Here is a 25,462-nt window from a genome sequence, read left to right on the forward strand (position 1 = left end):
GTTCGTTTGGGGAAAACTCACGAAGCTATACATGTATGATTTATGCACTTTTCCATACGTGTGTGATAGTTCAACAAAAAGCTTTTTTGGGGGGAGTGGGGGGGAGCTGCACCGCAATGCTTGCGGGATCTGAGTTCCTCAACCAGGGATTGTGCCCGGACCACGGCAGTGAAAGCCCCGAAACCTAACTACTAGGCCACCAGGGAGCTCCCCAAAAAGCTAATAAAGACACACAAATGGGCACAAGTGATAGGGCATGACAGAAATGTTTAAAACTGGACTCTGATGATGGCTGCACAAGTCTATAAATCTATCGAACATCACTGAATTGTACAATTACAATGGGTGAATTGCATAGTAAGTAAATGTTATCTCAATAAAGCTGCTGAAATATATATAGAAACAAAAAATATTGAGTCATCAGAATGTAAATTCAGTGAAGGCAAGGACTTTGCTTACAAGGGTTATATGCCTCGCTCCTGGAACACAACAGGAGCTCAAAAAACATTTGCTGAATGGGAGAAACAACTGGATCCACCAAAACTGAACTCTTGAGAGCTTCACTATTTACAATCTCCTTGTGGTAAGTCTTAGTGACAGTTACAGACTAGAACTAAAGGCCCTAACTTCAGACTTTTTCTATATTTTGCTTCTTCAACGTAACAGTGATTAAGAGCAGACTCTATGGGTTCAAATCCTGGCTCCACCGCTTACTAACTGTATGACCCTCAGCAAGTTATCTTTGTGCCTCAGTTTCTTTATCTGTAAAATGGGGATGATAATAATACCTACCTCATAGGGTTGTTATGAAGGATAAATGTGTTAATCTTCATATAGTAAGCACTATATAAATGTTTGACAAATAAAATAAAGAAGTTCTTTCTCCTGAAAGTAACAAAGTAGACATTTTGAGTGGCAAGGGATAGACATGGGCAGTTCCAGTGCTTTACCTGATGAAATGTGTACTTGAACAAAAGTGTCAAAAACTCCACCACGGGGAACTGGGAGTAGGACTCGATTCTCCTTAGGTGAACACTGACAAAGAGCCGCAGAAAGTCAGTAAACTTCTCGATGTAGCTAAAGAAGACAAGAAGACAAAAGGCGACAATGAGAAACTCGGCCACCTCCCTAGAAGAGAACTCAAATTCAATGCAAATTTCTTTCAGTACAAAACTATACAGATTTATAACAAATATATTTTCAGTTAAAAATATAAAGGCCTGCAACAATTACCTACAGGTCAGGCAACCCTTCATTCCATTACCACCTGAAACATAGCAGAAAAGCAACTTTAATCCTCAGACACTAACTAGGTAAGGCATCTTATAAGCTAGCATCCTCATATTTTCTAACTCAGTGTTATGACCCAATTAAAGTGAAAGGAAATGGTACTCAAAAGGTCCATGGGCAGATCATCTGTCATTTCAATGTGGCAAGTCTGGAGGGCTGGTTTTCTTTGCTAGGAGGCCAAAATATTAAAACGAATGTGCTAAAAACCCAAAAACAAAACAAGGCTATAGGAAAGGGATGGCATCCAGGTAAGATATATTCAGTCTTGCAACCTAATGTTCATGTTTTTTCCCACCCTCTGGCTCCTGGTGCTAATTAAACATAGCACATCCCAATCCATTCTGAAAGTGATTTCAAATGTAAGGGAGGAGGACTGTTAGAGCTGGACAAGACTCAGGGACAATTTAATGATGCATCATTTTAGAGATGAAGCCCAGAGAGATAAAGTGACTGGCCCAAGGTCACTCAGCCAGCTCACAAAAGAATTGGACTACCATCTACTCCCAATCCAGTGCTCTTTCTTTTCACATCACAGTGAATTCCCAATTCATCTGTATTCAAAAATCATTTCACAGAAGAGTGTGGGTCACAGCTGCAAGGATAAGATATTTCTGTTATTGAATACACAGCACATCATCACTCTCACATTTCAGAAACTGTCATTTTAAGCTCCTAAATACCAAAAGGTGATTAGAAAATGAGATGGGCATACCTCCATAAACCACATTTCAGAGACAGATTAAAAAAGATAAAAGATACACTGGGCCTTAGCCAAATATTGAATGATGGCTAAAAGCAATTCTGAAACTCCTAACTGCAAAAAGCTGTGTTGTTTTTTTTTTAAAGCAAAGATGTATGAGATAATAAAGGGGAAGAAGACTACTCCTCAGAAGAGCAAAACTGGCCCATAAATAAAACGTCCCATATTGTTCCTGGGACCTAGCACCCTCAGGGTGGCCAATCTGTGTGGCCGCCACACACAGGTAAGCTTATTTGCAGCTTAAAAAAAAAATTAATTTGTTTGATAAGGATCATGGGGCCAAATACCTGAAAAACAGTAAGGCACTAATCAACTGTTTTTAGAGATAGGAAAGTACAAAAAAGCTTCTCTGAGGCCTTCAGTCACTAATACTCAAGAGCAGGAACTCCTCATTCCTCGCTCAGCCTACTGCACATTTTTATGTGGTTATTCAAAGACATCAACCAGTTTGCTGCTCTTCAGGAAGATGCACTCAATTCCCTACCACCCATTAAAGAATAAGGAGAAGTCATGGGTCAAATACCACACAATCTCAATCAATTTTATTTGAATCTCCAACCCAATTTTTTTAAAGAATACAAGCAAGACTGTTCCGTAGCTAAAACTCCGATTTTATTTCACCTCATTTTCTTTCCCTTGCCCACCTTCTGGTACAGGTGCTAATGAGCAGTAGAAAGTTAGAAAAAAAGGCAGTAGAGGAGAAGAGAGGAAGAAACCTGGTTAAGCAGCTCCTAAACAACTGAGAATGGACTTAGCTGTTTAGAATTAGTGGTAAGGGACCCAAGAGCCAGGAAGCAAGCACACAGTGTTGTTCATGTCACCTTTCTGCTTCCAGGCACCTCTCAGCTTTCACAGGGCAATAGGAAGCATAGGATTAAAATATAAAACCAAGAGCACAAAAGTTACACGTAACAAAATCAGAACACAGATCATCCATGATGACATTTTTATACCACCCAAATGTAAGCCATAACAAACATTACACCACAAGTAAAAGTCAGAACAACTGATGTCTGATGGTTGGTACAAGCAGTTGAGTTACTGTTGTGATTTTTTTAAACATATGAAAATACAGCCTTTCTTAATCAAAGCTAGAAAGGATATAAACATATAAGCTGTGTCTGAATGTTGATGCTTTTGAATTCAAATAGGAAGCTATTACCAAATAATGAAAAGTAAAACCAACATATTACCATATCAGATTATGAGTTCTTTTGTGATTATACAAAGAAAATTTCACACAAAGCTTGTTTACAATGAACCAAACCAAAATAATCTCATGTACCAATTTTTTCAACTTTAGAAAAACTTATTAAAATTGCTAAATTTAGAAAGCACTAAAACTGTCTTAACTTTAGGCACTTGACTTTATATCCTGCTGCTTACTCTAAAGAAAAAGAAATGGCTTAACTCTGCATAGCTTAACAACAAAAACAAGCCAAGGAAAATTGATGAAAATACTAACAACTTTTGCTGCCAGGCAATCTATAAATATTTACTAATTCAATACAATTTATCTGCTTGAAAGTCTCTGAACAGTCAACATAATGTTCTTAATATAAGCTTCCAATTTTCCCTTTTGTTTTTACACAGCAGTAGCATCATATTAATGAAAGCTGGAAGATACATAAATGACATCATCTGTAAGGGAAATAAATGAGACCATGCCTCAGCATACTGTGGAATCATCCGCTAAGAGCCCTTAATAAAGAGAGGCTAAGTGATTTTAGGCTCCATTCAAGAGGACAGTAACCAAGAAACACAGGTGTGTGCCCCATTAACAACTCTCCTTTCTTTTGATGAAAACTTGCCATCGGTGCAAAACTCACAATAGTGACAACATTCCTATACACTGCACGACGTTCACTTGAGAAAAGTCAAATAGGAAGAACCAACAAGCAACACCAAGCAAGGAAGGGCAAGTGTAACTCCTGTACCTCCACGGGCCTCCTCTCCTGTGCTTGGCTACGCATGAGCAGCGGTCCCAGTTCCTGCACCACCTCAGACCTGCAGGCAAAGAGTGAGGAGAGGGCGGACAAGGGTGGAAGGGAGGACAGGAGATGGACGGGCAAAGAAGACAACCAACCTACACAATTCACACAATTCACAACTTTTCCAACTCAACTCCTTTCCCTTAACCACCCTAGCCCTTCCAGCTAAGCTCGGACTTACTGGTACACACCTACCTCTCCGTTCCTCACCAGGAGCCCCAGATTCTGAAACCAAAGAGGATTACAGACACTATGCAGTGCAACGTGATAAACAGTCAAGGCCCATTCTCAGGGCACAGCCGATGCCACACCTGTTTTCATTACCTCTCATCGAGTTCTTCTAGCCTGCTCTTCACCGTGTGGGCATTGTTATCCTTGGTGATTTTCTGCAGGAGGTAGAAAGTCTGCTGGAACATACGCAGTAAGTACTCCTCGAACTCCATAGGCACACAGTTCTTGGACATGAGTTCATTGATGCAGGACATGGCCAGGACCCCAAGCCGGCCGCGCTCCTGACCCAACACACAGTTCTGGCTGCTGCCGTTAACTGATGCCATCTTTCTGGCCCGGATGTCACAGCCAAAGCGCGCAAAGTGGAAGATGGTGGTAAGGAGGGATGGGGTGATGCTGGCAGACAGAGGAATCCAACTGAAGAGATGGGCCAGGCACTCCAAGGCCAGGGAACAGATATACTCACTCTCCACATCAAGGATGGGGATTGGCTGATTCAACAGTTTGGCTGAACTAGGACTCTGCAACAGGTTACTCAGTAAGTCACCTGAAACACAAAAGGCTTCTAAGATACACACTATCAAATCTCTTATAAACCAATTTAAGTAATTCTCCTTAAAAAAGAACAAAAACAAAAAAACCAAGCATTAGCATAAAGCAGAAGTTCTCAAAGTTTGGTCCAGGGACCCCTGAGAGCCCCCAGAACCCTTTTCGGGGTTCACAAATTCAAAACTATTTTTAAAAGAATGTTATTTTCCTTTTTCACTTTTACTATCTCACAAGTGTACAACGCAGCTTTCCAGAGGTTACATTCCAAGTTACAAGCAACAGAGAAAAAGCAAACGCTATCTATCATTAAGCTACATATTAAAGAGATTTACAAAAATGTAATGCCGCTCTTCTCAGTAAATGTTTTTGTTTGCTTTGGAAAAGTTATTTTTCATTAAGATATATTATTTGTTAATATGCACTGAATTCATCACAGTTACTTTTAAAAGAATTAATAAATATTTCCAAATTTTCTCAGTTTGAATATCAATAGATAAAACCCACAAAGCTCTTTGAGGACCTCAATAATTCTTAAGAGTAAAGGGGTTCAGGGAATTCCCTGGTGGCACAGTGGTTAAGAATCCACCTGCCAATGGAGGGGACACGGGTTCAAGCCCTGGTCCAGGAAGATCCCACATGCTGCAGAGCAACGAAGCCCATGTGCCACAACTACTGAGCCTGCGCTCTAGAGTCGGTGAGCCACAACTACTGAAGCCTGGGTGCCTAGAGCTCGTGCTCCACAACAAGAGAAGCCACCGCAATGAGAAACCCATACACCGCAATGAAGAGGAGCCCCTGCTCCCCACAACTAGAGAAAGCCTGTGTGCAGCAACAAAGACCCAACGCAGCACCCCCAAAAAATAATTAACTAATTAATTTTTTAAAAAAAAAAAGAGTAAAGGGATCCAGGGTGGGCGAAACAGGTGAAGGTGGTAAAAAGGTACAAAATTCCAGCTGTAAGACAAATAAGTCCCGGGGATGTAATGTACAATATGGTGACTACGGTTTACAATTCTGTACTGTATATTTGAAAGTTGCTAATAGTGTAAAATAAATTCTCACAAGAAAAAAATTTGTAACTGTGTGGTAATGGATCTACAGTTACTGTGGTGATCATTTTGCAAATATACATAAATCACTATTTTGTACACCTGAAACTAACACTAACAGTGTTATATATGTCAATTATACCTCAATTTAAAAAAAAAAAAAAAGAGTAAACAGGTCCAAAGACCAAAAATTTGAAACTACTGGGCTAGTCAAGGTGAGGTCTGGGGACCTGCATCATCAACATAACCTGGAAGTTTGTCGGAAATACAAATGATCAGGCAACACCCACATCCACTGAAGTAGAACCTGGGGGGTGGGGGCAGGAAGCTGTGCTTGTACCAGCTCTCCAGGTGATTCTTATGCTTGCTTAATTTTTGAGAAGCACTGAACACTAAAGGAAATCACACAAAATGAAATTGGGGGTGGGGGTGGCTATAAAATGATGTTAGAGAAGACAAAAGAAGAAAAACATTCATAACTATAACAAAAAGAAGCCTTTCCTGAAATAAAGGTGTGACTATACAAAATGAAAGGGCTTATTCTGCCCCAAGAAAAAAAATAAGGTGTAATCAATACAAAAACTTCAGGAATAAGGAAGGAATGTAGGCAGAAAATGCACATATACAAAGGAGAAAACCCCAAATTCAGACTTCACAGTAACAGTCAAAGCCAAAAAACAGTGGTGCAGTGTCTACAAGTTCTGGGGCAAAGAATGACTTAACCCAAAGGTCCCCTTTGAGTATAAAGGAAGGTGACATTTTTTTCAAATATGCAAAAATTCAAATAATATATTGCCCACAGATTCTTAGGGAGGATACTGAACAATGAAACCATGCAAATAAAGAGATAAATAAAAACGAAGAATTACAGAATGGTGAAGCTGTGGCAAAGGGACTAATGCAAGCACTGAATTAAATACAGAATCAAGACTAAACAAATGGTGGAATTATAGAAGGGTGTGCTAATTAACTTTCTCACCTTTCACAAGCACGAAGTCTCAAAATATATGGTCTAAAATTAAAATATGTAGTAAGAAATTGGTTTTCATAACCTTTTTTTTCTTATCCTTGGAGATATCTTTTACAAACTAATATTCCTTGTGGAAAAAGCATCTCAAGGTCAGCAATTCCTTCCATTTAATACTTCCTGTTAAATTCAAGTAAAACTAAAACTGAATAGTCTTTAGCAAAAATATATGATACCAAAAAAAAATTCATGATACGATGCCATTTGGTCCTTTTATTTGGTTTAATCTATCTTTAACTGCATCTATGTAGAAAGAGAGGTCTGGAATGATGTTATTTCTGTATGGTGGAATACTGGGTAAATTTTTACATTTTGTTTTTTACCTTATAGCAGCAGTTCTCAAATGTTTTAGTCTTAAAACCCCTTTACACTCTTAAAAATCACTGAGGACAGCAAAAAGCTTCTTTCTGTTTATGTAGGTTATTGATATTTGTCATATTAGAAATTAAAACTAAGAATTTTTCAAATATTTAATTCATTTAATAATGATAAGCCCATTACATGTTAGCATAAACAACATTTTTAAATGAAAAAATTGTATTTTGCCCTCCAAAAAATAAGTGAGAAGAATAGCACTGTTTTTACATTTTTGGAAATCTCTTTATTGTGTGGCTTGAAAGAAGATAGCTAGATTCTCTCATCTGGTTCTGTACCCAATCTGTTGTACTATGTTGTTTTATTGAAGTATATGAAGAGAACCCAGCTTCACACAGATATACAACTGAAAGAGAAGGAAGTGGCCTTTTCAGATAACGGCAGCTATTCTAATACTAAAATTTGATGAGTACTCATTTCTTAAAGGTTAAGTGCAATGTGGAATCTGAATGAGCTTTTTTTACTCGGTATACTCATGAGAGTGAGAATAAAAATGACAAACAACGTCTTAGTATTTTTATGACCACATCGTTGACCTTTGGGACCCTGAAAGGGTTTGGGGGGACCTCCAGGGGTCCCCAGACCTATTGAGAACTGCTGCCTTATACTAATGTTGGATTAATATGAACAGAGTAGTTAACCTTTCTCAGCCTCAATCTCCTCAGCCATTAAAATGAGGATTTTGTGATTTATTAATAAGGAGTTTAATTTCCATTGTTAAAACTAGATTAAAAAGTTGTCCTCTGGCATCTATCTTGAAATGTGTTTGCTGGTTTCTGTTCTGAAGGAGCTGCATTTGATACCAGATGAGACTCATCATGATCTCAGCTACTCAAGCTTGTAATCAGAAGACCTGGTTTCAAAGAATAATGCAAGAAGGATGTTCAAGCAGAATTTGCAAACGTTTCAGTTTGTTTATTACTGGATTAATAATTTTGATTTTTGGAATTGCTGTGGTGGCTTTCCACTTGAGTCATACAACTTTCTATCAGTGGCCGTTTCTGGTATTGCTTTTTTCATCGTTCATGGACTGACGGCCATTTATGAAAGATGCCAGTTAGAGGAAATCACCATTACCCAACTATTAGAATTATCAGGGCATTTATCAACCAGGATCAAATTGAGGCTTTAGCAATGGAGGAACCAAGAGACACCACCTCAGTATGATCTTATACTAAACCCGGACACTGTTGGGCCCTTGGGCCTTTTTCAAGTCTCTTGAACATTCTTAAATAGAAATAAATTCTGGCTTTAAAAACAAAAACAAAACAAAAAAGTTGGCCCTATTCTTCAGCTCAGAAGAATTTTTCCAGAATGGGATTCTAAGGGGGGGTGTGGGGATAGCAACACATCAGTGATAACACTGATGTTAAGAACAGCTACTAGGACTTCCCTGGTGGCGCAGTGGTTAAGAATCCGCCTGCCAATGCAGGGGACAGGGGTTCGAGCCCTGGTCCGGTAAGATCCCACATGCCGCGGAGCAACTAAGCCTGTGCACCACAATGACTCAGCCTGCGCTCTACCTGCGAGCCACAACTACTGAAGCCCGCGCGCCTATAGCCCGTGCTCCGCAACAAGAGAAGCCACTGCAATGAGAAGCCCGCGCACCGCAACAAAGAGTAGCCCCCGCTCGCCGCAACTAGAGAAAGCCCGCGCGCAGCAACAAAGACCCAACACAGCCATAAATAATAATTTTTTTAAAAAAAAGAACAGCTACCTTTCATGTGCTATTATTATTTGCTTGGTGCTGCACCAAGCACTTTACATACATATTCTCATTTAATGCTCCCAGCTCTAAAGTAGGTATTATGATTATCTGCACTTACAGACAGAATAACTCAAACACAGATGAGGCATTTCCCCCATGTTCCTCAGCTAGTCAGAGGCAGAGCTGAAACTAAAACCCAGGTCTAGCCCCAAAGCCTATGCTCCTTCCCAGAAGCCAGGTCAGGAAAGATTATGCAGCCAAGAAAAATGATCAGTCAGAAAGCTAATATTCAAATATAGAAAAATATATAAGATCCAAAGTCACATGTAAAATAGCATGTGTACACCATGACAGAAACTATAGAAAGGTATAAGCACAAGGACAAAGACTGAACGGGAGTATGCAAAGGTAAAACCTATTTATGTGGATAGGATGATCTCTGACTATTTTTTCCCCTCAAAACAAGTATCTTTTAATGTTGTTTCTCGATAAAAATTATTTTACTCAACTTTAAATGTTTCAGGGAATTTTAGTAAATCATAGAAGAATTTTTCCAAAATTGTATTTTAATCCAAGTGAAGGAATCGCCACAGAACAGAGACCCTGCTTCATGCTGCAGCATTTCCAAAGCTATGCTGAGAGAGCTTTAACAAGCTCTTGATTATAAAGAGGGCTTGTAAGAGGGCTCTTCGATTTTAAAAAACCTGTAACCAACCTCATCGCCCCTGAATTGGGCCAGGCCCTGGTGGCAACAGGCACCCACGCCCCAAGTAGTATGTAGGCTACTCTGGGGCATTTACTAACTTGGAAGTAACCCAGACATGGTTGGAACACTTGTAATGGGCTTTCATGCAGAGATCCCCTCAGCTTTTTTCTTTTCTTACTTACTGAAATTCCACATGTTTTCTATTCAGTTCTACATTTATTAAGAGTTTCTCAACCTCAGCACTATTCACATTTGGGGTTGGATAATTCTTTATTGTTCTGTGCACTGAAGGGTATTAGCAGCATCCCTGGCCTCCACTCACCAGATGCCAGCAGTACTCGTTCTTCAGTTATGTTAACCAAAAAATTTCTCCACATTGCCAAATATCCCCTGCAGGGCTAAATCACCCCAACTAAGATCCTCCGACCTAACTGTAGCCTCAGTCCAGTAAAATGGGGAGAAACTCTTTTTAAGGAACCCTTGGGAGGAGGAAACAAGATCACAAGAGTTGTGATCCCAAGTCCCATTTTTCTACAGGTGAAAAGATCTGCAAGTACACGAACATGTGCATCTTGTAAAGAGTTTGGGAAAAAACCCAGAAGGTGTAAACTGGTCGCAATCGATTAGGGCTAAGACATCTTCACCCTAAAAAACTTTCCATAGCCAGTATATATACACATTTATATTTAAAACTAAATACCATGTGTGCAAGAACGATATGGCCCCTTAATTTTTATTACAGAACAATCAAAGCTAGCTCAGAACTACCGTATTTATGTAATTTCATTTTGTTCACTTTTCTTCCCATTTTCCAAGCAAAAAGAAGCGAGGACAAGAGGAGAGTAACTAAGGAAGAGGGCTGAGGCTGCACGAGCGCAGAAGGAAGCCACACGACGGCATACAGACGGTACATCCACACCTCCCCTCACTCACTCCTCAGAGCAGAGTTGCTCTTCTACAGAGAGGACATCCAAGGTCAGAGAAGGTAAACCAAGTAAGCAGCGAGCCAGGACTCAACCAGGGGAAGGAGGAGGCGGGCAGAAATGGTGAGAGTGACCGAGACAGCAAACTCAGGAGAAAGACAGTGCGCCTCGCCTGGGAATGATGGGTTCACGTCACTGTCCCACCCCCCCACTGGTGATGTGACCTCTGGCAAGTCACCCGCCATGAACCCCAGCTTCCTTTTTGTAAATAAGAGAGAAAACCATCATCAACTTCACAGGATTCTGGTCTAGTGAGGTGAGTTTAGGAGATGAGGCAATAATTTGGGGAACTATTCTGAGAAATAAACTACACACACCCGTCAAAACTTTTTCTATAACCAGACTGTTAGAGCAGTTGTTGCAGGGACTAGTCCCTGGGTTTTATTCTTTGAAAGTGATCAGACAGAAAATGACATTACAAGAAAACATATGAGAAAAGAGACCAAAAGCCCACAGGGCCAAGTCTGATGGGCAGCTGGGCAGGGCAGTGAGAGTCTGGCAGGGACTGCTGATGGGGTATGTTTAGGAATTATCTGAGTTTATTCACTGGGCCCCATGGTTTCTCAGAATTTCCTCTATAAAACTGAACTCACAGTCAAGGGAGCTAAAGAATTTTCTAGACATTTTACCACTTAACTTGGTGTCTTAAGGGCACAAAGGCAGTTGAGCAAAAGCATCAAAATAAATGTTGATTAAATCATTAGCACTGCCCATATAGTGAAGCAAGATCTGATGACTTCACTCACAACTCTCATAGAGTTAACAAGTGAACATGCAATTTTTTTTTTAAAAGAGGAAGTGTACCAACTTAAAAGCTTACTTAACTCCCTAGTCCACCCCCCCACCAGTCTCAATTTATTTTGCTTTTTCTCAAATACTAATATTCAAGACTTCAAAAATTTTAATAATATCTAAGAGGCAACTCTCAAAAAGCACTCATCATATTTTTTAGGTTTTGTTTATATGGAATGTCAGCTGAGTTCTTATTTTATTTCCCCTAACCTCATAAACAAAACCTAGGCAACACATGAAAGAGTCAAGCATTTATTTTTGATTTGTATTATCTAATATTGTCCAACGTGGCCTCCAGGATATAAGTCTATCAAAGTATAAACTGAGTTAGCTCAGAACATGTACCTGAAAGAAGCCAACTAAAACTCACAGCTTTTGGTACTGGAAAACGATATCAGAAAAACAAGTTTTACTAAAGTAAACTGCTGCTGCTCACTTAACCTGGATACTAAGATAGTATTCAACTATCAAAAGAACCAATTTTTGCAAACTACTATTGAAATGAGATGACAACTTTTTTTTTTTTTTTTTTTGGCCACACCACACGGCTTGTGGGATTCTAGCTCCCCCACCAGGGATTGAACCCGGGCCCTCGGCAGTGAGAGCACGGAGTCCTAACCATTGGACCACCAGGGAATTCCTGAGATGACAAATTTTAAGATTAGCCAAACTGCAAGAGATTCCAAAGTGTATACTCAAAAATCAAATCTCTGCATCTTTGCAATTTTTTCTTTAATCATTCAAATATTGCAAAATATAAATCTGCTAAGTCACCTCAAATATCCACTTTGAAAATGAAGGTTTGCCACCAAATACAAATAAAGTTCAATTTCCTGTAGGCTTCTAATATACTCTAGAACTCTGTAATAGTTTTTAACCTAAGAAGTATGGCAAGTGACTCTCTAACAGTTTTTAATCCAAGTATGATAAATAGAATCGAAATAAATTAGTAAACTGTAAGCAGTCCTCAAAACTTCATGATGTATTTTCAATTCTACAGTAACTCTGCAAGAATTTCAACTTCCACATTTTAACAACAGGCTACATGAAACAGCTAGGGCTCAGAGATGTCTGATTTCAACAGCCTATTTCCTTGAGGTAAAGGAGAAAGATGAGGAAACATTTCTCATTAGCCACATCAACCTTTACAGTAGAGGAAGTAGTATGTGCCATTTCACAGGATGTACTCTACTTGAAAAGCATTTGTGATCATTTAATGTAAACAGAAGCCATTTAGAAACTAAAAGTTCCTGCTCAGACACAATTTCCTCTTTCCGTCCATCCTTGAAAGTAGCCATTTTTAGGTGAATTGCACTCTGACTTTTGAAACAGATATTAATATAACTATGGACAATAACTAGCCGCCAGTAAACTATTTAATGGCCGCTGTAAATATACCCACACTTTATCAAATGAATCCAGACTTCTGTAAAGTCAATGCTGATTACTGCCCACTGGCTCCCAATCTGTCCAGGCCAAGATGACTTTTCCCTGAGCCCATGAGGAAGTAAGCACTCCACATGCCCACGTCCCCTCCTTCGGGCTGCCACCCACCTCCTATGACCTGACCCCTGCATGACTGCAAAGCAGACACATCACACCCACAGGCTCATACCAACCTCAGCATGAGCAATACAGCCATGAAATATGAGAAAAAGGGAAAAACAAGCCAGGAGGGACAGCAGTCATAAGCTGAAGGTGCCACCTTCCTGATGGGCAAGGAAGAAACAAGCTATGTTGTTCAAAATATTATATTAGAAAGTACAAGTACTTACAAGGAACTAAGAAAGTCAGCTACTCAGAAGACAAGGGCAGAGAGGCCAAAAATAGATTAAGGAAGAATGTGCATCTGTGTCTGGCATAGATAAGCAATTGCTACCCTGCTGAGACCCCCAACTGCATTTAAAAAGAGGAACACAATGTATGGTGCAGACCATACCACTTTCTCCTGAGGTCGGGGATGGTGGTGGGGTGGCAGCAGTCACGCTGTGTTTGTCCCAGACAGTCTCCAAGATACCTACAAAGAAAGCAGAAACTGAGTTTAAGAGAGAAATAAAACTTAACATATAAAAATCAGATTTAGAAAAACAATGTATTGATATATTTGATCAAGAATCAGTATTTAAACATCTGTCTCTATGTCTAACTGCTTTTTCTGGACAACACCACTTGGATATTCCAAACTCAATATATCTTTCCCCACAAACCTGCCACTAATATTCTCATGCTCCTCACCAGTCAACAGTACCATCCACACAATCTCAGCATCTGGCCTCTGCTCTCCCCGTCAGGCCTCACCCCCACCCCACACAAAGGCTTCATCACGCTGCACTATTTACTAGCTGTTCCTTTCTCATGTGTTCTCCTTCTTAACCTCTGAACTGCTCTCCCCCTTCCAATCCAACTTGACCTTTCACCAGACTAACTGCTACCTGTCTCTCAGAATTCCACTCAGCTGTCACCTCCTCCAGGAAGTCTTCCCTGCTCAGTTTTGCCTGCACATAAAACATTACCTCTACCATAACTCTTAACACATTGTCTTTCTCCCCTACTAGAGTATACATTACTAGAGGGCAGGGACTATGTTTTATTCCTCTTTATATCTCCTTACAGAACCTGGCATATAAGATGATCATAAAAGCTTTTAAAAATATTTTGTTCTCAAAATATTTAATATTATAACATGGAAAACATTGAAAATATCGTGTTAAGTAAAAGAAGCTAGACACAAAAGGTCACATATTCTATGATTCTATTTTTATGAAAAGTCCAAATAGGAAAATCCAGAGACAGATAATACACTAATGGTTGCCAGAGGTTGGGGTGATGAAAATGTTCTGGAATTAGACAATGCGATAGTAGCACAACCTTGTGACTATGTTAAAAACCACTGAGCTGTTACACTTTAAAATGGTAGATTTTATGATACGTGAATTATATCTCAATTCAAAAAATTTTAGTGTCCACAAAAGTAGGACACAGAGATGTCAGACATGGTCCCTAACTCTAGAAATTTAACAACTAGTTGTGGATGTCAATAAATATGCTTTGAATGAATAAATGCTCGAGGTCTGGGTTTCCCCTAGGGATTTCGGGAAGGATGGGGGGTAAATGGCAAGTTTACTTTTAATCAAAACACTCTTATAACCAATTTTAAGTGCCCACCTCATGACGACCGCTTTTGTAACACATGCAAAAAAAAAAAAAAAAAGTCCCTAGATATCCAAGAAGCAGCCTGAGTAGAAGAGCTGGAGATAGAAACCCTTCTTGTCCCTACAACACTGCCTCCAGCGCGCGGCTTGGCCTCATGGCCCGACACCGCCCCTGCACCTCAGAACCAGCAGCTCCACCGGCAGCACAGCGGACACGGCCCTCGCCCTGTCGCCCTCGAGACACAGGGGCTCCGTTCTCTTCCTACCTTCCTGTCTCATTCTGCAGTTTGCTTTCTGTTTATTCTTACTCTTCACTCATAGTCACGAGGCTCTAACGCAACAGACCAGATGACGAAGCAAACGCTACATACAACTACAACCTGGCGCACAGGGTGCTGACTCCACACCTGGTCTCACTTCCCTACTCAGAATTTGAAATGTTCACATCTTCCTCCTCCTCCTCCAACTTCTCCTGATTTAAATTCAAATCATCTTAAATAAAGTGCCTGCCACCCACCTTACTTAGAATGCAGTAATCAGCATTTCAATCACATTCCTATGACCCGGTCTATACCGCATTAATCATGGCTATAGTGAGGACCAAATAATGAAAGACTTTAAAAGGAAAATAAATTACAAACATTTTTTGAGACCCTATCGTGTGCTAGATACTGGGCCAGGTGCTGGGAATATGGCACCACATTCTTTCTGTTTTTACGTTCGGTCTCAGTAACAGCTAAGGCAACTGCTCAAAAATTCTGAGTGCCAGGGCCTGCACTCCCGGCATCTGCAGGCAGGCCTCTGCCTTCTGGTGCCACCCAGCTGCTCACCTGTCAGTAGCCCAAGCACTGTCTGCACCTGTTCCAGCAGCAGCTTTCGCAACTCCTCCTTCCGAGCCACGCTGAGGTCCTCACGGGGACAAGCCAGCTCTTCTGAAGTTGTCTTCAACATGATCAGCCCGAGGGGAGTTGTCACAGGGGACTGGATCAACTGCCAGGAAAAAGTAAGTTTCTGAGCATAGTGCCTGGCTAATTAAGGTACAAAGAAGACTGACGAATGGTGAATCTATGAAGTACAGTCGTCCCTCGGTATCCATGGGGGGTGGGGTGGGGGGTGTTCCCAGGATCCCTGTGGATACCAAAATCCAAGGATGCTCAAGTCCCTTTATATTCAATGGTGTAGTGCAGTCAGCCCTCATACAGGAGGGTTCAAATCTTATGGATACGGAATGTCAACTGTACCTCTGTGTTTAATCTTACATGAACAGGCTACATAAATCAAACCTTTAGAAAAATGACCGAGTACACTTACGTCCTTTTTAACCATTCAAAATATATTCTCATCTTATTTTAAAGACAAAATTCTAAATAACACCATGAACTTAAAAACAACAAGAAAACAATGCTCTTTTATACCTAACATGGCAATTTTTATACATGTCCATACTCCCAACAGAGCCTTGGTTACTCTGCCCAGGTTACTATATTAGTGATTTCGGTATGTGTAAACCAATTTGTGGTATCTTTCCAATATTCAGGTGTTAAATCAAGTTTACAGTTCCAAGCTTTGAATGCTTCATAAAAGTTCAAGATTAAACATGTGGCAGAGCAGAAACACACATACACGTCATTAAACTATGATACTGATACGGTTAGGACTTTGCAAATACCTATGTAGCAAATTAAGGTACTTTTTCTATCACCTGCAATATCCACTATGCCATAAGAAAGTTTCCTTAAACAAGAGACAGAAAAAAAGGTACACTTTCAACAGCATAACACTACTTATATCTTTCTTACCAATTTCACAAAATTCAACGCATTTATTTTTTAGTTTCCAGAAACGGTAAAAGTAATCAAGGTACCATTAAAATCCTATTGGGTTATATGCTACAATCTACGAAAGAGCAAACAAATTAAAAAAAAACTTGACCATTTTCTTTAATCATAATTAACTTTAAATGTAGTTCATTCCCTGATAAAAATAAGGTTTTTTTTACTCAATCTATAAAATATAAACCTTAGGGAAGAGGATGTCACCAGGAACTACACCCAGATAGAAAGGATATTCTCCACTTCAAAAAACACAGGGCAAAAACAAAAAAAAACACAGGGCACTTTCCTGTCCCTTGAAAACAACTCTTCCCATCGCAGACCAAGGAAAAGCACATCCCCAAAGAGCAGGACTCAACATTGGGAACTTAAAGAGAAATTCAACTGCCCTCAGCAGCAAGTAATAGTGTGTTGAAAATGCTCTCTATTAAATCAGCTAACACTTCAAGTACATCCTCCACAAGTTTTCCCTTCATGCGCTACAAGTTCGGGCTATTTCTAACACCGACTTAAAATTCAGATAATGCAGTAGGGGAGAAACAGGAAATCCCTCCTCTAACAATTTTTCTTTACATGATAAAGTGAATAGAACTTTATAAGCATCCCTTTTCATTCAGACACCTTTGGATTATCAATCTGTATTTTAAAAGATTTCCATTACTTCTCTCCTTTCATTTCCTTCTTTCTGTTCCACCCCTTTTGTCTCTATTTTCCCCCAAGACCTCATTCTTACTCTCTCAGCTGGGAATGACTCATTACCAAATATTCCACTGGGCAATACTTTCCTGTACGTATGAAATGCTTCTGTGCTCTCCAGAAATAAAAAATCCCTATAGTATGGAAAACGTATCTTAAAGGTCCTCCTTTCTCTCATCATTTGGGAGAAGGGAAGAGAGTCAGGCAAGAAGCTGGCTGAAAATGAAAGTTATTCTTTACTTGAAAGAACAGCCTGATAAAATGTGTAATTTTCCTTCTCACTAGCTTTGTTTCCAGAAAGCTTTTTATTAAAAGAGTGTCTCCTTTCACTATCCTCACATACATAATTAAAGCTCATGACATAGGTAATCTCTGCAATTTATTTTAATAGAGAAGAAGCACCTTCAGGTTGCAAATCAAGTTCAGGTCCTTAGTGTTAGCTTCAGAAATTTTTATCATACCAGCCAATCAGAGAAGAAACATCAAAATTCTTTCTATGCTTCTTTTCAATGCTTGCCCCTTAAGTATCTGGCCCCACGCACAATGTGACCAGAAGTCCAGCTCAGCAGATTTCAGGACTCTGAAGAACTGACTCTAGAAAGGTGTGATGTACGTGCTAGTGCAGGCGGGGGGGGGAGGTGGGGAGAACAGGGGTCGGTTCTGACTTCAACAATTCCTTCTCCAATGGCCTAGAAAGGCTATAACCAACACACAGAACTGCAAGTATCTTTCTGGGGCCCCAAATCAACTCCTCTTTGCCTGGTATGGCGGTCATCATAATTATGGCATAAACTGCACAGATGCCCCAGGCCAAACGTTACAGAATTAAAAAAAAAAAAAAAAGGCTATGCACCCCAGACTGCAGACCATAATGGAACTAAGCCTATAAAACCTTTCAGATGGTTTAATCAACAGATTATATAATTGTGAAGTTGATTCCAGAACCAGTTTGGTCTTGTTTACCAATGCCTAAAGAAAAGATTTTCTTTATTATCATTATCAGAAATGTCAGCAATTTAGCACCAATCGTTCTTGACATGGCTTTCATGCCACTGACTGGTTCTCATGCATGAATAAGAAGCGGGGAATAATACAACTGGAAAGAATTTTAAAGATCATTTAGTCCAATCCTCTCATTGTACACAGAAGGAAACGGAGGCTCACATAGGAGTTACTAAAATCAAGGTGATTTGTGACCAAAATGGACACAGACCCCAAACCCACTGCCTCCCAGTCCAGTGCCCCTTCCACTATGGGGTGTTTCAAAGTCATGAAGGCTGCATGAGGTGAAAGGAGTCATTTCTGAAGGGTGGAAAGCGGGAGGTGGTGGCGAAGACAGGAAGACAGCTACCCTTTTGAAATCTCCATGAGCACCTCACCTAAAAATGCTCTTCCGAATTCTCATTTATCATCATTAATCATACTTCATGGGAAGACAAGAAATGTCTGCTTTGCATCGAAGGAAATGATCCCAGCTGGGCGAAAACATGGTTTCTCCTCACTGCTGCCGACAGGACTCGGCTCTCTGTCTGGCTCACATTCTTGCTGCTTCACACAAGACACACCACTGACCAACCCAGGATGGAATCCACTCAGACCCCCCCACCTTCCTGGTTCTTTCCATCTCCGTGGACTTCCTGGCTCCCTCTTAGAGAGCCATGGAGACTTACCACAACTGCTTTTCAACTTGGAGTGAAAGCAAGCAGTGTCAGAGAGAGTCAGCAAAGCCTCTGGCCTCCTAACCCACCACTCCAGGCTCCCCGCCTCCTAGCCATTCCTCGGGTTCTTTGCACTGTTATTCCCTCTGCCTACAACACTGTTACCCTGGAAGCCCACATGGCTCACTCCATCACTTCCACTCAGTTTCTGCTCAAAAGTCTGCTTCTCAGAAAAGGCTTCCATGATCATCCCATCTAAATAACACTCCTGATATTCCCTCCTCCTCACCCTAGATTTAGTTTTCTCACAATACTTATACCTACCTGAAAGAATTTACTTGCTTATTGTTTACTGATGCCTCCCCCTTGGGATTATAAGCTCCATGAAGGCAGCTATTTGTTCATTACTATATCCCCCCACGAACCTAGTTATTAGTACATGGCTGGTATTCAACAAATAGTTTATGGAATAAATGCATGAATCTCCTTTACAATATCAATTCAATAAATCTCTAGATAAATGAATCACCATACAAAACAAAATAATATTGAATGAAGAATTTCTGTGCCACCTTGAGAGGCAATCCAAAAGAAGCAATATGGATGCTGGATTTTTTAAGTTGCTGCATCATTCAAACGGTTTGCAGGGAGAGCAAGCAGAACATTAGAAAATGGTATTGTTCCGGAAGATTCTGCCATCACTAAGACTATAACCAATTTTCAAAGAATTTTATTTCTATAATCTGTACATAATACCCATTTCCTACATACCCAAGACTGCCTCGATAATATAAACGTTTCCAACTTTATCACAGGAGTCAAATGAACAAAAGCATCGCCCTCTTGGCTTTTAGGTCCCACCTATTCCCTGATGACTTCCAAATCCTGAACTCCAGATCCACATTTCCTAATGTCTCACTAGACGTGCACAGAAGGAACACGCAAATCTTAAATGCATTTTCTGCCAAACTGAATTCACCATCTTCTACCCAAACCCATTTCCTCCTCCTTCATCCCTGGCCTAGAAAATCTGCCATCTGAGCCAGGAACTTGGAAGGCATTCTAGCTTCCTCCTTCCCTCCTCCCTACAACCTAGTCCCTGCCCAAAGCCTCCTCCATGCCTCGCTGCTGTCCAGCAGGTAAGCCCCGGCTTGGCTCAGGCCCCTCGGCTCACTCAGACTTCTCCAGCCAGCAGCCTTCCAGGCCTCCTTCGCTCTGGCCTCACCCCTCTGCAATCCAGACTCCACACTGCTGCTAAAGTCGTCACTCCAACGTAAACATGTGGCCACGTTGTCTCCCTTCTCCAAACTTTTCATTAGTTCTCGAGTAAGGACTATGAATTAAACACTGACGCCCCCTGCCAACGCAAAGCCCTCCCTGCTCTGGCCCTGTCCATCAGCCTAGCCTCTCACTCTACCACTCAAGCCACCACCTCGCATCTCATCACCAACAACACTGAAAACACCTCAGCTCCTTGAGTCTAAATGCTGTGTCCTCACTGCACTCGGCACAATACTCCACTACAGACATTAACATATTGTTGGGTAATTATTATTTCCATCGCTTTCTCCCCACTAAACTATAACTATCGAAGGCCTCATCCTGGCACCCAACACCTGGCACAGTACCTAACAGGCTTTCAAATACTTGCTGGACAAAATTTCACAAGAGGTTAACAAAGTGATTGGGGCTCCCCATCCCCCACCTTCTCCACTGCACCAAGGTACAGCATGTCTCAGGAACACAAGGTTAAGTGAATGAGATAATCCACCCCACAATGACCTCACCATTGCAGTTCCAAAACGCTCATCTTAAAAATCGTCTTCAAGACAAGAAAATAATCACTTCTTCAAACAAATTATTTACAAGATAAAGTTTCCGTAGGTTATCTCCTTACCTGTAAAATGTTAGTAAAAAAGTCATGGTAGAACATGGGCCAATCCTGACGGCCAATGTCAACAATCACTTTGCAGAGCTTGTTCCGGATGAAGTAAGGTAAGGTTTTGTGGTGAGCCAAGAGGAGTTTGGGCAGGCAGCTACGGATTTCCATCTTATCCTGAGATGGGACCCCAAGCCACATTTTATTGATCAGATTCTGAAAAACAAGTATACATCTTGTAAGTTAACAATCTATACACAAAACAAACTGGTTTTCATCCAACAGTAGCTATCTCCCTCAAACAAGAAACTCTGCTTTTAAACAAAGGTTTGGAGCAATTTGGCAATGAGAATAATAAAATACTCAAATTTTATGATACAACAATCCCATTCCTAGGAACATAATTTAACAGCTACATAATTTAACAGAAACAAAAAAGTGTAGGTGCAAAAACTTTCTATAACACCATTGTCTCTACCAAAAAATAATGACAGAAACAACTTTAATGTAAGAATAGGAGAATGGCTTGGTGAATAATGGTACAGCCCCTTATAGGAATATAATATAAAGGTAAGTAGGGGGAAAAAAACAATGCAAAATGAAGTGGGCAATATGATTATAATTAGGTTTTTTGAAAAAAAGTGTGCACAGGAAGGCAATGATTGGAAGAGAGTTGAAATAAATGAAGATTTTTGTGGTTGGGATGATGGTATAATGGGTATCATCCCTCCTCCCAACTGTTTTTCTTTAATCATCTTTCTCTTTTAAATGAAAACATGGAAGGAAAAGTTATATGTTACCACAAACGACCTCCCTACCTCACCTATCTTACCTTTTGGTGCTGAAGATGGAAAGGCGCCCTAGAAAACCTGACATCTTGACAAAGGCAGTATGTGGCAAGAAGCCCCTGAGCTGAGTTACCAGTATTTCCCAGCCATGTACACATCAAAACTAAAGTCTAGTGCCAATAACAAGGCAATGTGACTAAAAAATACTCTTCAGAATAGTATAAAAGTATCTGACAACTTACCTCAAAAACCGTTAAACTGTACATCATTACATAGTCATTCCTAGTGCTGGAGAGAAAATACAGGCAGAATCTCCAGGCTCCTATTTGCTGAGCAAAGTTATTAAGAAGTTCCTCTGGAAAAGTTAAATAGCAACAAGAGAAGGCTATGAAAATACACAAAATTAATATAAGGCTGGCTGTCTTATTATTTTTTTTAAACACACCTCTCTCCACATAATGTAATGATGTCAAAACCAATTACAAAATCCAGCTGATTCTTCAAGATAGAAAGGACAAAGCATACAATATTTTTCTGACTCTGAGGTGACCATGAACACTGACACCTAAATAACAATAACCTAGCTATGGACACCTTTTTTTTATGGGCACTTTTTTAGGCAGAGAAACTTTCACTGCTGAAATTCTTAACCTAATGTGTAGACGGATACAAGAGTATCATTTTTACCTTACAAATGATGGCCAACTGGTAACTTACATCATCTGGGGTACAGCTATATATTACCTCCTCACCACTCACTCAACACTGTTCTTACACACTTATACTCACACACACACACACACACACACACACACACAGTGATGGCCAGAAAAATAGGAAAAGAAAAAATTAAGACTAATCTTATAAATACAGGATTGGAAAAAATGCAAGAGAATTCAAGATGGCTAACTCTTCATCTGAGTTGGTTTTATTTTAAAATATCACCCACAAGTCGGCAAATAAGAGCAGCAGTCATGGGAGCTGCCAGGAACCACCCTGTCCACCTCAAATCAGTTAGAAGTGGTTTTCTTCCTCCTGAGGCTGCTGGGCAGACAGCAAGCATTAAGAGTCTATCACCGTGTTTCTGGACATGCTGCCCCTTAGTCACCTTGACCTGCTGCGCTGGTCATAAAATATAACACAGAGCGGGTAAAAATACAAAGGCAACAACCCTGAGAGATTCTAGGAAGCCCTTGGAAAAGCAGCAAGCACAGCAGCCCGTTCTAATCCTAAAGTCACTGCTCTGCCAGTGCCCTACAACTCAGGCTAAGTGCACCAAGGCAGTCTCATTACAAATCCTATAAAAGGAAGCTGATGGTGTGTTCTTATAATTAAGCAAAAGTTTCTATGACTCCCAGAGGTGAAGTCCAACCAGAGTGATCTCTGGCTGGAAATAAGGAACTCTGGGCTCTGTTCTAGACTTTGCCACTAATTCACTGAGTCTGATCCCAAGCAAATCACTGCTCCTCTTTGATGCTTCAGCCTTCTCCACTTTCAAAAATGACCAGACTGTCTCTTAAGGCTCCCTGCTAACAGCTCTATCTCTAGAGCACTAATAACACACTTTTGGTGGAGGATGGGTGGAGCCCCTATAATAAAAGGTCTCCCCTCCTTTCTCCCACCTAGCTAGGAAAGACTTTAGTTTATCCTAAGACATCAAAAAAGAAGCAAGAAGTGGTTCCAGCCCACACACTCAAATAAAGCTATGGAGACTACGTACAAAAAGAACTAAGACACGCCTACTACCAAACCCCCGGATTCCCCTTAGCCGGCATTTAAATTAGACTTGTGTAGCATCTGGTTATTTAAAACTATTTAAAAATCAGATTAGAATAAAAATATGTTAAAAAGCTTCCACTTTTAATTCATGAACACTGAGGTGAACAACATTAGCTTTGCAATCCAAAATTTAAGAGAAAAACCAAAAGCATATCAATTATAAGCTAAAAACAGGACTATGGAGAAATTAGATGTAAGGGAAAGGATCCTTCACCTCCTTTGGTAAAAATCACCAGTGATACTTTTACTATGAGGTACTTTGGTAGCATAAAACTAACAAGAGGCTCACTCTGGGGGCAAGAGGTGGGTCAGCCCAACTGAGTAATAAGAGAGAACCTAGGGAAGCAAGCAGAGGGGATCTTCTAAGCCAGAGGCCTGATCATCTACTGGGCTCAGCTTCCGTCAGTATCCCCTGTTTATAAACGCTCTGGTTCCCTACAGCACAGTCCCTCAGAAAAGAAGGCATATACAGGGCAGGCCCACAAGAGACCACCACATTTAAAATTAAGAGATAAGAAGCTGCATCCACCAGGAGCTGATGTGATACTCAAAGGATGCAAGGGAAAATGGGCTGCAGCCGAAGGTTTACTGGCCACCTGAAAATCCAAACGCTAATCAAGCTTTGGACCACGGGCAGAAGTCAGCCATAACACTCAGCTGGCTAACATGACTTAGAGAAGCCACGTGGGACAGAGAAATGGCTCTGCAGAGACCTGGAGACACAGAAAAAGGCCTCCAAGGAAGTGAAAGCAATGAAGGTCAGTACAGAGCAGCCAGACACACAGGGGAAAGCCTCGAGGTTTGGATCAAGAAAAACAGTTTTCATCTTCAAGTTCAGGGCTTAAGTGAGGGCTCAGAGAGAAAAAAAGATTACTCTAGGACTTCAGTGCAGCATGTCCCTGAAGCAGAGATCTCACAACTTAAATAAACCTTCTAGTTTACAGTACGCTTTAATGAATATTGTGCATGTCAGTGAGTATTAAATTCAAAAAGAGGTTCTAGAAGGTGCCGAGGTTCCCAGAAGACCTGAAATTACACCTACATCTCTCTGTTGTTTGAAGCCTTTATTCAACAAAACTTGCAGAATGAGAGCGATAACAGTGGCAATAAGGAAAAAGCAAGAAGGCCCCAAAGGTTACACCCGTTAAAGGATCTCTGGGAACTAGATGAGGTTCAGGATAGACTTCTACACACCAAAAACATGTTTGTTTTAATGCTTTCATGAGTTTTTTCTTTAAATTAAGTCACAGACTTCTTATAAAAGTTTAACATTGCTAAAATTAAGAGCAAAGCAGGGGGAGGGGTTTCCACACATGGCCAAAGGAAAGAAAATCCATCACTATGGATTCTAGTGGGCTCTGCCGAATACAGCCCTTGCAGCTAGGTTTGTAGACCTCACCAGCCACCAACCAGCAGGACTGGATTAAAAAGAGCCAGAATTCAAGGGGAAACATGCAGGCTTGACCAGGCTGCCAACATCAAGGCTACCAACTCTTTCCTCCCCATTGGGGCCTCTTCGTTATAAACGACTCTTTACTACTCAACATTTCACTTACCTATCTCACGTTTTCTTTCATTGGTTGTACAGTCGTGGAAAAACTCTGTCATCAGACTTTCCAGTGCCCTGAGAGAGGCTTCTTCAGATGCCTAACAAAGAAATTTGAAAAAAACAAAAAAAAAATCAGTAACTGTATTTTCAATTCTACTGTTCCTCAGTTCCTTCAGGTAACATTCAACAGCCATAGTAATTTACTTCCTCAAAACATCTTGGTTCAACATTCTTCAAATACATGATATAAGCCAGAAAACTGCAAGGAATTTCCCAGATGACTCAAAACCCAAAGTTTTAGTATACTCTATAAATTCGTGCTACCGTGCTATCAATTTTCAATTATTTATGCTAAGGAAAAGAGAGCAAATAATTTAAAATTTAATTCTGGAAACATACTGAAAGCAAATTAACAGCCCCTGGCCCTGACTGAATAGGCAGAGTGAAGAGATTCAGAAAGGTTAGGGTGCCTTATAGACTATCTGTCAACAATGTTATTTGCCCCATGTCTGAATAGTTAGCCATACTCTAATTCAGAGCAACTGTAGTCAAACTGCTGCATGGATTCCTGGGGTTTTCTGAAGGGACTTCAGGGGCCAAATATCCACTCAACTCTCAATCTCACATGAGCAGCCAACAGAGACTAAGGTGCAGCTAAGAGCCAAGCA

General features: G+C 40.5%; 1 protein-coding gene across 5 annotated transcripts in view; it reads right to left on the reverse strand.

The window, feature by feature from the left end:
• XPO6 (exportin 6) overlaps nt 1-25,462 on the reverse strand; it is a 111,364-nt gene that overhangs the window by 49,142 nt on the left and 36,760 nt on the right. For all 5 annotated transcript variants that reach the window (XM_082429319.1, XM_082429317.1, XM_082429320.1 and 2 more), the window contains exons 2-8: nt 24,802-24,892; nt 21,709-21,821; nt 20,697-20,894; nt 15,444-15,603; nt 13,401-13,478; nt 4,366-4,819; nt 951-1,077 (exon numbers count right to left, since the gene is read on the reverse strand). In XM_082429319.1, coding sequence (XP_082285445.1) covers nt 951-1,077; nt 4,366-4,819; nt 13,401-13,478; nt 15,444-15,603; nt 20,697-20,894; nt 21,709-21,821; nt 24,802-24,892 — 1,221 coding nt within the window. The remainder of the gene's footprint in view (nt 1-950; nt 1,078-4,365; nt 4,820-13,400; nt 13,479-15,443; nt 15,604-20,696; nt 20,895-21,708; nt 21,822-24,801; nt 24,893-25,462) is intronic.

Source organism: Balaenoptera physalus (genome assembly GCF_965194825.1).
Source record: "Balaenoptera physalus genome assembly, chromosome: 16".
NCBI lineage: Eukaryota > Metazoa > Chordata > Mammalia > Artiodactyla > Balaenopteridae > Balaenoptera > Balaenoptera physalus.